Source organism: Lithobates pipiens, unplaced genomic scaffold (assembly GCF_037356315.1).
Source record: "Lithobates pipiens isolate NorthernLeopardFrog02 unplaced genomic scaffold, aLitPip1_a1.2 Scaffold_19, whole genome shotgun sequence".
Taxonomy (NCBI): Eukaryota; Metazoa; Chordata; class Amphibia; order Anura; family Ranidae; genus Lithobates; species Lithobates pipiens.
This window is the reverse complement of record NW_027507764.1, coordinates 15,897,749-15,912,580: the sequence shown is the minus strand read 5'-3', so window position 1 is coordinate 15,912,580 and position 14,832 is coordinate 15,897,749. Positions and strand designations below refer to the sequence as shown.

At 45.1% G+C, this 14,832-nt stretch overlaps 1 protein-coding gene across 1 annotated transcript; it reads right to left on the bottom strand.

The window, feature by feature from the left end:
• Window positions 1-1,073: 1,073 nt before the first annotated feature.
• On the bottom strand, window positions 1,074-8,399 carry LOC143997931 (pentraxin fusion protein-like). The gene is made up of 3 exons (XM_077493751.1): window positions 8,327-8,399; window positions 6,828-7,101; window positions 1,074-1,560 (listed from the first exon to the last, which is right to left on the bottom strand). Exons 1-3 carry the CDS (start codon window positions 8,397-8,399, stop codon window positions 1,392-1,394), a joined length of 516 nt encoding a protein of 171 aa, XP_077349877.1. The 3' UTR covers window positions 1,074-1,391.
• Between the last annotated feature and the right edge of the window lie 6,433 nt (window positions 8,400-14,832).

The window sequence follows — 14,832 nt, the reverse complement described above, 5'->3', positions numbered from 1 at the left end:
CTTATTGACTCGTGTATAAGCCGAGGGTGAGACATGCCTGTCCATCCCTGTGTGTGTGTCCGTCCATCCCTGTGTGTCCGTCCATCCCTGTGTGTCCGTCCATCCCTGTGTGTCCGTCCATCCATCCCTGTGTGTGTGTGTGTCCATCCATCCATCCATCCCTGTGTGTGTGTGTGTGTCCATCCATCCATCCATCCCTGTGTGTGTGTGTGTCCATCCATCCATCCATCCCTGTGTGTGTGTGTCTCCATCCATCCATTCATCCCTGTGTGTGTGTGTCTCCATCCATCCATCCATCCCTGTGTGTGTGTGTATCCATCCATCCCTGTGTGTGTGTGTCTCCATCCATCCATCCCTGTGTGTGTGTGTGTCCGTGTGTGTGTGTGTGTGTGTGTGTGTGTGTGTGTGTGTGTGTGTGTGTGTGTGTGTGTGTGTGTCCAGCCTACCTGTGTCCCGAGCCTTTGTCCCGAGCCTCCGTCCCGTGCCTTGCCTCCTTGCCTCCGTCCCGTGCCGTGCCTTGCCTCCGTCCCGTGTCGTGCCTTGCCTCCGTCCCGTCCCGTCCCGTGCCGTGCCGTGCCTCCGTCCCGTGCCCTCTTCGTCGGCGCCTCGGCGGCCATTGTAAAATTCAAAAGCCGCGCCTCCGCCTTCGCCTGTGATAGGCGGAACACTGAATTTCCCAGCAGCCTGTGTTCCGCCTATCACGGACATCGTCTCATCCTCGTCCGTAGTACGAGGATGAGACGATGTCTGTGATAGGTGGAACACAGGCTGCTGGGAAATTCAGTGTTCCGCCTATCACAGGCGAAGGCGGAGCCGGAGGCGCGGCTTTTGAATTATAGAATGGCCGCTGTCTGTCTGCTCGACACGCTGATCGAGCGGGCAGACAGCGATGACTCGAGTATAAGCCGAGGGGGGCACTTTCAGCCTCAAAAAAGAGGCTGAAAATCTCGGCTTATACTCGAGTATATACGGTAATATTTATTTTAACAAGACCAATTACAATAGACCTGAAAATAAAAAAAATACATAAAAAAAAAAAAAAAACAAGAAAAAAAAAACACAGAAAAAAATAAGACAGTGTGAAAGAAACTTTATTGTCTTTAGTAAGCACCTAGGTAAGGAAACAAATATATAAAAAACATTTCCCCAATGAGGACACAGACAGCAGTGGTTCCAACCCTTCTACACTTCATCCAAAACTAGATGACTTTAGCTAATTTTTAAGTGGTCTATTCATAAATGATTTCCCACAAGAATCACGCAAACTTTATCCAAGATTCACATAATTGGATGTCCTCCTCTAGCTAGATAGGAGAACAGACGTATTATCATGATGGATGTGAAATTTGATGATGAACTTTAGGATTTCTTTTGTCGTGGTCCTCTGAATTTTACCAGCAGACACGCTTCTCCTCAACTACGAGGTCACCGTAGACCTCCACAACGCACAGGGTCAGGTATTCACTGCGCCCCGGGATCACCACGCTGACGTATTGACCCTCCATTCCATTACAGCAGAAAATTGTGGTAGGATCAGAAACTTGGGTGACCTTACCGCACCTGTGGAGAACAAACAAGGATCAACAGAATGATACAGAAAATACACTTGTTTAATTGTAGGAGGTTTACTAAAGGTGCCCAAAGTGTTCATTAACCACTTAAGCCCCGGACCATGTTGCTGGCCAAAGACCAGAGCACTTTTTGTGATTCGGCGCTTAATCACTTTAACTGACAATTGCTCATTCATACGACGTGGCTCCCAAACAAAATTGACGTCCTTTTTTTCCCACAAATAGAGCTTTATTTTGGTGGTATTTGATCACCTCTGCATTTTTTATTTTTTTGCGCTATAAACAAAAAAAGAGCGAGAATTTTGAATAAAACGAATTATTTTTTACATTTTGCTATAATAATAATATTTTTTTCCCTCAGTTTAGACCGATATGTATTCTTCTACATATTTTTGGGAAAAAAAATCACTGGCAGTGAAGGGGTTAACCACTAGGTGGCAGTGTAGGGGTTAAGTGTGTTCTGGGGCGTGTTTCTAACTGTGGGGGGTGTGTGGCTATGTGTGACACGACACTGATCTCTGCTCCGATAACAGGGAGCTATGATCAGTGTGTCAGGGCTGGCTTAGCCTTTCCTTCTCTGGGCTGGCCGCTCAGCTGTCGGATAATTGCCAGCTCTCAACTCTCTCCACAGTTACCTAGCTGTTCCTGATGATGCTCGTCTGACCTGCCTACTTAAAGCTGTCCAGCTCCCTTCACCTCTGCCTTCGCCTTGGTCACATCACAAGAAACCATCTCCTGCGTACCTGGTTAAAGACGGGCTTGCTGACATCCTTTCTGGCTCCTTATCCTGCTTGCTGTTCCTTCGCTTGGATCTCTGACTCTGGCCTGGCTGACTACCCGATCTGGTTATTGAACTCTGGCCTGGCTGACTACTCGATCCGGTTACTGGACTCTGGCTATGCTTTGACTATGCTTACTCTATTTACCTTATTATTTCTATTTAATAAACAAGTGTGATTTAATTGTACTTCTCTCTCGGTCTGATTCATGGTTTCTGACACAGTGACACTGTCGCTAGGCAGAATGGGGAGATGATTGTTTACATTAGCATCTCCCCGTTCTTCCTCCCTGTGAGACGATTGCGGGTATCCCCGCGGCGATCATGTCTGCGGGACCCGCGATCCGACTCACGGAGGTTACAGCCAGCTCGCGCGTGTGCCACCGGCAGTGCGCACGCGATGGCACAGCTGCAAATTTAAAGGGACGCACAGGTATGCCCATTTGCCTGTCCATGCCATTCTGCTGACGTACATCACATGCGCCAGACGGGAAGTGGCTAACCACTTGCTTACGGGGCACCTAAACCCCCCTCCTGCCCAGACACATTTTCAGCTTTGAGTGCTGTCACTCTTTAAATGACAATTGCACGGTCATACAACACTGTACCCAAATTAAATTTTTATCATGTTTTTCCCACAAATAGAGCTTTCTTTTAGTGGTATTTGATCACCTCTGTGTTTTTTATTATTTGTTAAAAAAATTATAAATATTTGTGGCAATACACATGGATCTCACATTGGGTCACCACCTGTGAAAGGCTTTGGGGTTATAATGCCTAAATCAGTAAGTTTAATATCAATGTTCCTATATAGATATTGGCTTGTGTCGGGGGTAATTCCCCTCACAGTCATCAGGGGGGAGGCTCCCCCCGGTTTGTTTGAGCTATCCTGGGGCTAAGACGTTTGGGTAAGATTCTGAAAATGTTGATATGTATTGTAAACATGTCTTCTCCAATTTTTGTTGTTGTTACTGAAGGTCACTTCATACAGTTTTTATTGATTTAATTGTGGTTTATGTATATATCCTTAGATGTATATATTTCCTGAAGAAGCTGAGAAGCGAAACTAGTCGAAATACCTCACCTTCCCCATGAGCTATTGATTTGTTGTATTGTGAATTATTTTTATATTCAAATAAATTGAGACAAAATCTTTTTACACAATTTCTTTTCTCAATGTGTTCATATGTTTAATGCGCTGATGTGTTTAATGTGCTGATTTAATGTTCTAATGTTTTAACAGTCCCCCTGCTCGTATTCTTTCTTGATATTTCTGGTTGGAGACCAGAATTTTCAAATACCTATTCCATGTGCACAGCGAATGTCATCATTCAACATCACTGTTGCGGCTTGGAGATTTATTTTGGGAGGGAATCTCTTTATTTGTTTCTAGGATATACACTCACCGCCCACTTTATTAGGTACACCTGTTCAATTGCTTGGTAACACAAATTGCTAATCAGCCAATCACACGGCAGCAAACTGAGCATCAGAATGGGGAGGAAAGGGGGTTTAAGTGACTTTGAGTTGTTGGTGCCAGGCGTGCTGGTCTGAGTATTTTAAAAACTGCTGATCTACTGGGATTATCACGCTCAACCATCTCTCGGGTTTACAGAGAATGGTACGAAAAAGAGAAAATATCCAGTGAGCGGCATTTGTGTGGAGGAAAATGCCTTGTTTATGTCCGAGGAGAATGGGCAGACTGGTTCTAGATGATTGAAAGGAAACAGTAACTCAAATAACCACTTGTTACAACCAAGGTCAACAGAATACCATCTCAAAACATCAAACCTTGAAGCAGATGGTCTACAGCTAAGAACAGGAAACTGAGGCTACAATTCACACAGGATCATCAAACTTGGACAATATAAGATTGGAAAATGTTGCCTGGTCTGGTTTTCAGCTGCCACATTCAGGTGGTGGGGTCAGAATTTGGCACATGGATCCATCCTGCCTTGTATCACCAGTTCAGGCTGGTGGTGGTGGTGTAATGGTTTGGGGGATATTTTCTTGGAACACTTTGGGCCCCTTAGTACCGATTGAGCATTGTTTAAATGCCAAGGCCTACCTGAGTATTGTTGCTGACCATGTCCTTCCCTTTATGACTACAGTGTCCCCATCTTCTGATGGCTCCTTCCAGCAGGATAATGCACCATGTCACAAAGCTTCAATCATCTCACCACCGGACAATGAGGTCACTGTACTCCAATTGCCTCCACAGTCACCACATCTCAATCCTGAATCTATGCCAACAAGAATTAAGGCAGTTCTGAAGGAAAAAGGGGGTCCAACCCGGTACTAGCATGGTGTACCTAATAAAGTGGCTGGTGAGTGTATATATAGTGCTAGGCCCTACCACAGTGTAAGCCCCCGTACACACGGTCGGACATTCTGCCAACCAAATCCGTCGGATTTTGTCCGTCGGATTTTGTCCGTCCAATTGTATCCGAAACTGTTGCATACACACGGTCAGACAAAGTTGTCGAAAAATCCAATCTTTCAGAACGTGATGACGTAATTTTGTTACGATGGGACTACGTTCAGGCTAGTAGCCAATAGCTTTAATGTAGGAATTTGATCTGAGCATGTGTGGCACTTTGTCCGATCGGAATTCTCTACACATGATCGGAGTATGTCCTATCAGACCAGTTTGTCGGAAAATATTTCCAACAAGTTGGAAAATTTGGTCCGACGGATATTCCGACGGAAACAGTCCGATGCATAACACACACAATCGGATTATCCGACAACACGGTCCGATAGGACACATTCCGACGGATTCTCCGACCGTGTGTACAAGGGCTTAGAAGTAAATGGCACACAGGGTTCTCTTTGATGCAAATTGTGGGGGCTCCAGAATATCTGTTCTGAGCAGAGAAAATTGTCTTTCCAGTCTTCTTCGGTTTTTATAACTCTTATGCCACGTACACACGATCGCACATTCCGACAACAAATTCCATTGGATTTTTTCCGACGGATGTTGGCTCAAACTTGTCTTGCAAACACACGCTCACACAGAGTCGGTCGGAAATTCCAAACGTCAAGAACGCGGTGACGTACAACACGTACGGAGAGCCGAGAAAAATTAAGTTCAATGGCCAGTGCTGCTCTTCTGCTTGATTCCGAGCATGCGTGGCACTTTGTGTGACGGAATTGCCTACACACGATCGGAATTTACGCAAACGGATTTTGTTGTCAGAAAATTTTAGATCCAGCTCTCGAATTTTGTGTGTTGGAAATTTCAATGGAAACTGTCCGATGGAGCCTACACGCGGCCGGAATTTCCGACTACAAGCTCCGATCGCACATTTTCCATCGGAAAGTCCGATTGTGTGTACGGGGCATTAGATTGGGTTCTGGAGTTCAGAGACTTCAAAGAGCTGAGGAAAGGAAAAAGCCTCTAACCCTGGGTTGAGGTATTAATGAAGGCCAGCAGACTGTGTCTGGGCCTGACATTGATTTAGGGTTCCACCCGGGAGACAAAATGGTCCCTGTCCAGCATCAAGGGAGTTGGATAGAGAAGCAGGGAGCTGCAAGAGAAAGAGCCGAGAGGTGCAGGGCTGCACATAAGCACAGTGGTGCTAAAAGGTGATGTGAGGGACCAGACTTAAAACCTATGCTTGAGGCCTGAGAAGTAGTTCTGTAATGGGAAGCCAGGAGGCTTGATATACATTTTATTTGTGTTTAATATGATGGTGGAAACCCCTGTGAGGCCAACCCTTTTCTAAGCCCTTGTATACACGGACGGAGAATCCGTCGGAATGTGTCCTATCGGACAGTTTTGTCGGATAATCCGACTGTGTGTGGTCTCCATTGGACTGTTTCCGTCGGAATATCCATCGGACCAAATTTTCCAACTTGCTGGAAATATTTTCTGACAAACCGGTCTGATTGGACATACTCAGATCATGTGTAGAGAATTTCGATCGGACAAAGTGCCACGCATGCTCAGATCAAATTCCTACACCAAAGCTATTGGCTACTAGCCTGAACGTAGTCCCGTCGTAACGAAATAACGTCATCACGTTCTGAACGATTGGAATTTTCGACAACTTCGTCCGACCGTGTGTGTGCAACAGTTTCGGACAAGATCCGTCGGACAAAATCCGACGGACGGAATCCGTCGGATTTGGTTGTCGGAATCACCGACCGTGTGTACAAGGGCTTAGAATGTTTACTTTCTCTTTAAATATATTCATAGGTCAAATTCAGTCATGCAGTAATGTCTCTAATTTTGGGTTCAGGGTGCTGCATAGGACCTTTGTCATTGGGCTTTTATTTGCATCAGATGTGTTTTTTATTATAATACAAGTCTATGAGAAGGCAAAACTCTCTTGAGTTCAATGCAGACCAGAAAAAGGTCACCTGTCAATGAATTCTGAATGATCTCTGAAGCCTCTCAAACTGATGCCATCGACACAAGCCCAAAGCCTATTGACACAGGTATCCGTACAGTGTCCTGTCCCCGTGGTACTCACACCGGGTTGTTATTGTCTGGAGAATTTCCAATTCGGACCTCAGCGCCCATCATCCGGTCCATTGAGCCGTCTGTTCGTCCAGTGACTACAACGACATTCACTTTGTATTTCTGGTTCAGGTCTACCTTCCACCAGGGCGATGGGTCGTTATATGTGTGGGTACAGGAGCCATTAAACCAGTTGGTATCTGTCACACCATCAATGGCATTGTAAGCTAGACCAACATCATAAAGTGAACTCTCCGAGGCTTCCCCGCTTCTGGCGATATCTGTGGCTGAAGAAAGAAAAACAAAACACACTCAGTAATTATACATCGTGTACAAAGTATTTCCATTGTTCTAAAGGGGCCTTCACCAAAAAAAGAACTGTAGACTGCAATGGTGTCAATAATTTGACTGAGACAGTGGGATAGATTTACTATAGCTGGAGAGTTCAAAATCAGCTTCCGGGTAAATTTAGGGGGAAACTTATTTTAACCAAATAAAAAATATGGATCATGCAAATTAATTTTTATATTGTCGGTTTTTCCACCTTTTTCTGTAGGTACTTGAGACCCCTATGGTCTCCTTAGTCACAGAGAGGTGGCATCTGATTGCATGCTGGCATCCCATATAGCATTGGCGGACATCTTGGGCCAGGAAGAGTCTAATCAAGACCCTGGCACCCGGGTTTGGTGCGCATTTCATGTTGTGATTAGAGTAGGGACAGGTCACCCATCTGTCAGGGACAGTGATTCACATCAGGGAGAGGTTCCAGACAGGTAGGGGAAGTGCAGGAACATGCCATCCTTCCTCGAATTCTCCCCACTTGGATATGGATCAGCCAGGCCACATTCTGCCCCTCAAAACTGACGTTGTCAGCACACTGGAGACCTTACAATGCTACTCCTCGCAATTTCATCCTGTAAGTGTTGCCAGTTGCTATCACTTTTAGGTTGGCTCCGTTCCCTTGCAGGGTCCTTGGGGCCAACCTTACGAGCATGTTCCCACACAGAATTGCACCTAAACGTGCCGCTACTTCACACACAGGCAGCTAAAACTGATTGCTGGTCATGCATACACTTGCATCATATGGTGCTAAGGGCAATGAGATATCTTGTGATTTTTTTTGATCATGGATACATGATTAATGCTTATAAATATGTTACTACCAGATATTACCGTTTTAGAAATTGGCTCCATGGAAATGTGCATTTCTATGTATATGAGATTTTAGTGTCTGTAAACATGTATCTATGTATCATTAAATATTTTACTATCCACCGTTCTATTCATTTTGTTACCATGAGCTTCATATAAAGTCCCAACATTTTTTGCTGCTTCTATGCTGCTTTTCCTGCTGCATTTTTGCTCCTTTTTTGCTCCTTTTCCTCTTTAAAATACCTGAAGGAGTTCTTTTGATGACCTACCTGCTGCCATAAGAGTGTATTCAGACCCTCCTCCTCATCTAGTGCACCAAAGTCATTTTTATGTACTTTTTTACCTTTATATTATTCTTACCTCCAGGTGGACGGCTGCAGCACCAAGCCAGACCCAACGACCCCAGGAAAAGCAAAGCCACCAAAGTCTTCATTCTGGAGGAGAAACCAAGACACAAAGAGTCTGTTACTATAGTATGTTACACGAGAAGGTGATTCTGCATCTCTTCCTCAGTATCATCTCTTCTTTCTCTGGTACTTCGAAATACCTTTTCTTAGTATTAAAATAAATTCTCTTTCGATCAGATCTGTAATTTCATATATAGTGCCATGAAAAAGTATTCAAACCCCTTGACATTTTCCACATTTTGTCATGTTACAATCAAAAACGTAAATGTATTTTGTTGGGATTTTATGTGATAGACCAACGCAAAGTGGCACATAATTGTGAAGTGGAAGGAAAACTATAAATGGATTTCCAACTTTTTTTTAAACTAAATATGTGAAAAGTGTGACGTACATTTGTATTTAGCCCCCTTTACTCTGATACCCCTAACTAAAATCTAGTGCAACCAATTGCCTTCAGAAGTCGCCTAATTAGTAAATAGAGTCCACCTGTGTGTAATATAATCTCAGTATAAATACAGCTGTTCTGTGAAGCCCTCTGAGGTTTATTAGAGAACCTTAGTGAACAAACAGCATCATGAAGGCCAAGGAACACACCAGACAGGTCAGGGGTAAAGTTGTGGAGAAGTATAAAGCAGGGTTGGGTTATAAAAAAATCTCCCAAGCTTTGAACATCTCATGGAGCTCTGTTCAATCCATCATCCGAAAATGGAAAGAGTATGACACAACTGCAAAAATACCAAGACATGGCCGTCCACCTAAACTGACAGGCCGGGAAAGGAGAGCATTCATCAGAGAAGCAGCCAAAAGGTCCATGGTAACTTTGGATGAGCTTCAGAGATCCACAGCTAAGGGGGGAGAATCTGTCCACAGGACAACTATTAGTCGTGCTCTCCACAAATCTGCCCTTTATGGAAGAGTGACAAGTAGAAAGACATTGTTGAAAGAAAGTCATAAGAAGTCCTGTTTGCAGTTTGCAAGAAGTCATGTGGGGGCCACAGCAAACATGTGGAAGAAGGTGCTCTGGTCAGATGAGGCCAAAATTAAACTATTTGGCCTAAAATCAAAATGCTGGTGGAAAACTAACACTGCACATCACCCTGAACACACCATCCCCACCATGAAACATGGTGGTGGCAGCATCATGTTGTGGGGATGCTTTTCTTTAGCAGGGACAAGGAAGCTGGTCAAAGTTGATGGGAAGATGGATGCAGACAAATACAGGACAATCTTATGCTGCGTACACACGACCGGACTTTCTGGCAGACTAGGTCTGATGGAATCAGTCCGTCGGACAATCCGATCGTGTGTGGGCTAATCCGAAATAGAACATGTTTCAAATCTGTCCACAAGACTCAATTCCAATGGGAAAACCGTTCGTCTGTATGCTGGTCCGACGGACCAAATACGACGCAAGGGAAGCTATTGGCTACTGGCTATTGAACTTCCTTTTTTAGTCCCGCCTTACGTCATCACATTCAAAACTAACGGAGTTTCGAACTGACTTAGTCCGTTTGTGTGTGGCCAAGTCTGTTCATTCGGAAGGTCCGGAACTCCGGCGAAAGGCGGTCGGGAAGACCGTCGGATCTAGTTTGTCGGAAAGTCCGGTCGTGTGTATGCGGCATCAGAAGAAAACCTGTTAGATTCTGCAAAAGACTTGAGACCGGGGTGGAGGTTCACCTTCCAGCAGGACAACGACCCGAAACATACAGCCAGAGCTACAATGGAATGGTTTAGATCAAAGCATATTCATGTGTTAGAATGGCCCAGTCAAAGTTCAGACCTAAATCACATTGAGAATCTGTGGCAAGACTTGAAAATTGCTGTTCACAGACGCTCTCCATCCAATCTGACAGAGCTTGAGATATTTTGCAAAGAAGAATGGCCAAAAACTTCCTTCTCTAGATGTGCAAAGCTGGTAAAGACATCCCCAAAATGACTTGCAGCTATAATTGCAGTGAAAGGCAGTTCTACAAAGTATTGACTCGGGGGGCGCCATACAAATGTACCCCCCCCCACACACTTTTCACATATTTATTTGTAAAAAATGTTGAAAACCATTTATCATTTTCCATCCACTTCACAATTATGTGCCACTTTGTGTTGGTCTATCACAAAAAATTCCAATAAAAGACATTTAAGTTTTTGGTTGTAACATGACAAAATGTGGAAAATTTCAAGGGGTATCAATACTTTTTCAAGGCATTGTATATGACACAACTGAAAGCAAAGCAAATAAAAAAAAAAAACATAAATTTTTTCTAAGTTTGTGATAAATTAGATGGAACTTAGAGGAGTCCAGCTAATCTTTGGGTCCACAGGTTCCTCCACCCAAGGTGTAACGGAAATCTGCGTTACATCAGAGGGGGCGGGGTCAGGTGACGGGTGGCCCCGCCCTCCTCATATAAGAAATGTCAGGCGCCAGGATCCCCGCAGTGTCTCCTCCGGTGGAGACAGACGATGGATGGATTCGCTGTACTGGAGCGAGAGATCACCCGTCGCTGGAACAGATCAGCCATCGCTGGACGATCGTCCGTCGCTGGATAGCAAGAGTGTATTACCACAGCTGGAATCTTTTTAAAAAAAAATTTTTAATAAAGGACTGTTTCAAAAGTGTGTTTGTCTTTTTTAACATTTTTTACACTTTCTTTGTGAAATGGTAGGGGTACTTTTGTACCCCCTTACCATTTCAAACAGGGGGGGCCAGGATCTGGGAGTCCCCTTGTTAAAGGGGGCTTCCAGATTCTGATAAGTCCCCCGCCTGCAGACCCCCACAACCACTGGCCAGGGTTGTGGGGATGAGGCCCTTGTCCCCATCAACATGGGGACATGGTGCTTTGAGGGGTCACAGACCCCCAAAGCATCCTCCCAATGTTGAGGGCATGTGGCCTGGTATGGTTCAGGAGGGGGGGCGCTCTCTCTTCCCCCCTCTTTTCCTGTGGCCTGCAAGGTTGTGTGGTCAGATAAAGGGTCTGGTATGTAATTTTTTGGGGGACCCCCACGCCATTTATTTTTAAAATTTGGCGTGGAGTTCCCCTTAAAATCCATAACATGGATATTTAGGGGGAACCCCACGTCATTTTATTTTTTTAATTGACGTGGGTTTTCCCCATAATATCCATACCAGACCTGAAGGGCCTGGTAATTGAATTTGGGGGAACCCCACGCTTTTTTTTTTTTTATCAATGACCTCTCTGTATTACGGGGAGCCGACAATTGGCATGACACTTTGTGCAGGGACAGTTCTAAGCACAGGAAACATGCGCCCCTTTACAGGCATACTATAGACACCCCCCAGGTACGAAATTTAAAGGAATATTACACTTTTATTGTTTCACTTTAAGCGTCATTAAAATCACTGCTCCCAAAAAAACAGCCGTTTTTAAAACTTTTTTTTGCATTGATACATGTCCCCTGGGGCAGGACCCGGGTCCCCAAACACTTTTTAGTACAGTAACTTGCATATTAGCCTTTAAAATTCGCACTTTAGATTTCTCTCATAGACTTGTACAGGGTGTTCTGCGGCTTTTCGAATTTGCCGCCAACAACCAAAATTGTTCACTGTTCGCCATCATATGACTGGTGTGGTGGTGGTCAGGGACACTGATTGGTGGCAGTATGTAAAAAAAATAAAAATAAAAAAATAAATTATTTTTTATAAAAAATTTTTAACCAGTTCCGGACCAGCCACCGCAGTTACACTGCGGCAGGTTGGCCCAGCTGGGTGAAGCGGTCATAGCTATATGTGGCATGTGCAGCCGCCTAGGGAGCAATGATCGGATTCACTTCGGAACCGATCAGTCTCCAGGCCCTGGCCTGGACCTGGTGATCGGTCCTGGCAAATTAAATCCGTCCCCAGCATATGTAAGTATAAACACAGCAGAAGAAGTGATGTCATCTCTACTCGTGGAACTCTTTTCCGTTCCAGAAAGAGGAGAGGCGACATCTCACAGTAGGTGCACCAACACTACACTGACACCAGTTCACATAGGTACACTTGTCACCCCCCAATCCCCCCCCAGTTAACCCCTTCACCCCCTGTCACTGAGTCACTGTCAGGTCACCTTGAGGCGAGGTGACAGATGCACACCGTAGGGATCAGGAGTGCACCACAAGGTTGTGGACCCTACGGCTGACTGCTGCGGATGGGAGACAGATCCCACTGGGGTTAGAAAGTAAGATTCCCTGGGGCGCGGAGTCTAATGCCCCGTACACACGAGAGGACTTATGTCCGACAGACTTCCAAAGGAGTTCCGCCGGAGTTCCGCCGGAGTTCCGACGGAGTTCTGACAGACTTTTCGGCCGAACGGACTTGGCCACACACGATCACACTAAACTCCGACGGATTCGAACGTGATGACGTACGACCCGACTCGAATAAGGAAGTTCATAGCCAGTAGCCAATAGCTGCCCTAGCGTCGGTTTTAGTCCGTCGGAGTAGCATACACACGAGCGGAGTTTTCGAAGGGGACCGGGTCCGGCGGAGTTCCTTCGGGAAAATTTGAAGCATGCTTCATTTCTAAAGTCCGTCAGACTTTGGCGAATCAAAAGTCCGTTGCAGCCCACACACGATCGGATAGTCTGACGGACTCGGTCCTTCGGACTTTGGATGTTGAAAAGTCCGCTCGTGTGTACGGGGCATTAGAGCCAGCAGGTGTTCACCAGCGCCTCTAGTGGTGAGGATGGACTTAGCTGCAACTGGCTCCAGGTTGCGACCCCCAGGGTCCCCCAGCTCACACCCACAGTAGGCAACAGGAGGATAGGGATAGTGAGGGACAAAGCCAAGGTCGGGGCCACAAGCAGACAGGAATAGTCAGGGACACGCCAAAAGGTCAGGATCACAGGCAAACAGGGATAGTCAAGGACACGCCAAAGTCGGTAACAGAACAACAGACGAGCACACGGCAGGTAACAGGAAGCTAACACATAAAGGTTGATCAGCAGGGCTGGCCTGCAGTGCACAGGTTAATATAGAGCTCTCTGATAGGAGCTAGGGTGGAATCATGCCAGAGGATGGATTACAAAAGCAGTCAGGTGAGGGTCAGCTGGTCTCTAAAGATGAACACATGGAAACAGGTAAGCAAACTATTGCAAAACCATGACAGTCACCCAGTGGAGTGTTCATATTTTTTCTTTATCGTACATCACAGAACACAGAGCACCATAATAATGACTAGGTTATATGCTACCTTTAGGTGAATGGACACTGGCAACCAATAGAAAGAAAGTTCCCCCCATGTCAACCCCTCCCATACAGGAAGTACCTCCGTTTTTTCGCCAGTGTCTTGAAGGTCATGGTCATAGCTGTTTGAAGCTCTTCAAAACATAATGATGTCCCAGTAAAGGGCGTTATGATCAGATCCATTCGGATGGAATGAAGACTAAAATGGATGGAACCCAAGCCTCATGGGAAAGAGAGAAGATTACTTCAGGTTTTGCCTGTAATGCAGCCTTAAGGCGCTGGACCCTGCATGATGGAAGCCTATGCTTTGTTCTGACCAAGGTGCTTTCCTGCAGGGTGCTATACTGGTCCCCCTCAATCCCCCAGATTGAGGGGGACCAGTCTCTGAAGGTCTTTATGACAAAGCTCACCATGATATGTGAATATTGGACTCCTGTTGTGTTCAGAATCCTGTAGCAGGAATGGTAAGTCTGCATTTGTTTGCAGTTTCTCTTTTTTTTTTAAAAAAAAGAGAGAGAGAGAAACCCGACTGTCTGTTCTCCTGGTGGCCACTGGGAGCAGTGTGCTGTTTATTCATGTTATGTACTCTTACTCATATGGACTGCGGTTTATCCTCCAGTCACTAGAAGACACGGGTCGCTCAGTAAGGCCAATTTTTATATAGGCAGGAAATGGAAGGGTGGTCATGCCATGTGGCAACAGGTTCAGTTGACCTCTGAAGACATAGCAGCAGCCTAAAGATCTAAAGATACTAACAAAGTGTAAGTACTTACTATGGGAGAACTATGTGTAGACAAGTCATGATTTTATGCTGCATATTTACTGCTTATCCGGGGGGACTGTACAACTGAAAGTTTAAAACACCCCTGGATGGTTAGCAGTTCACTTAAAGTGTTGACTGCTCTATAAGCAGGTGCAGCATAGTATACATGCTTGCAATCTTGTTGCTTAAATGCATGTTTAAATATATACGTTTGTGAAAACATGGGCAGGTCTAGTTGGGCCCAACTTCCGTTAAGCAGGTGCTTGCAAAACCTGCTGAAACAGCACGGTTGCTAAAAATGCATGGTTACACAAGAATGCATGATTGCACAAAGATGAATGTTTTGCATAAATATACATGGTTATACATGTTTGCATAGAGATACATGATCATGGTTGCACAGAATGCATGGTTGCTTAAGCATGCACGGATGCACAAAGATGCATGTTTATTTGTGTTTGCAGAAATGTACAAGAATTTACATGTTTGCATGGAGATACATGTTCATGGTTGCATA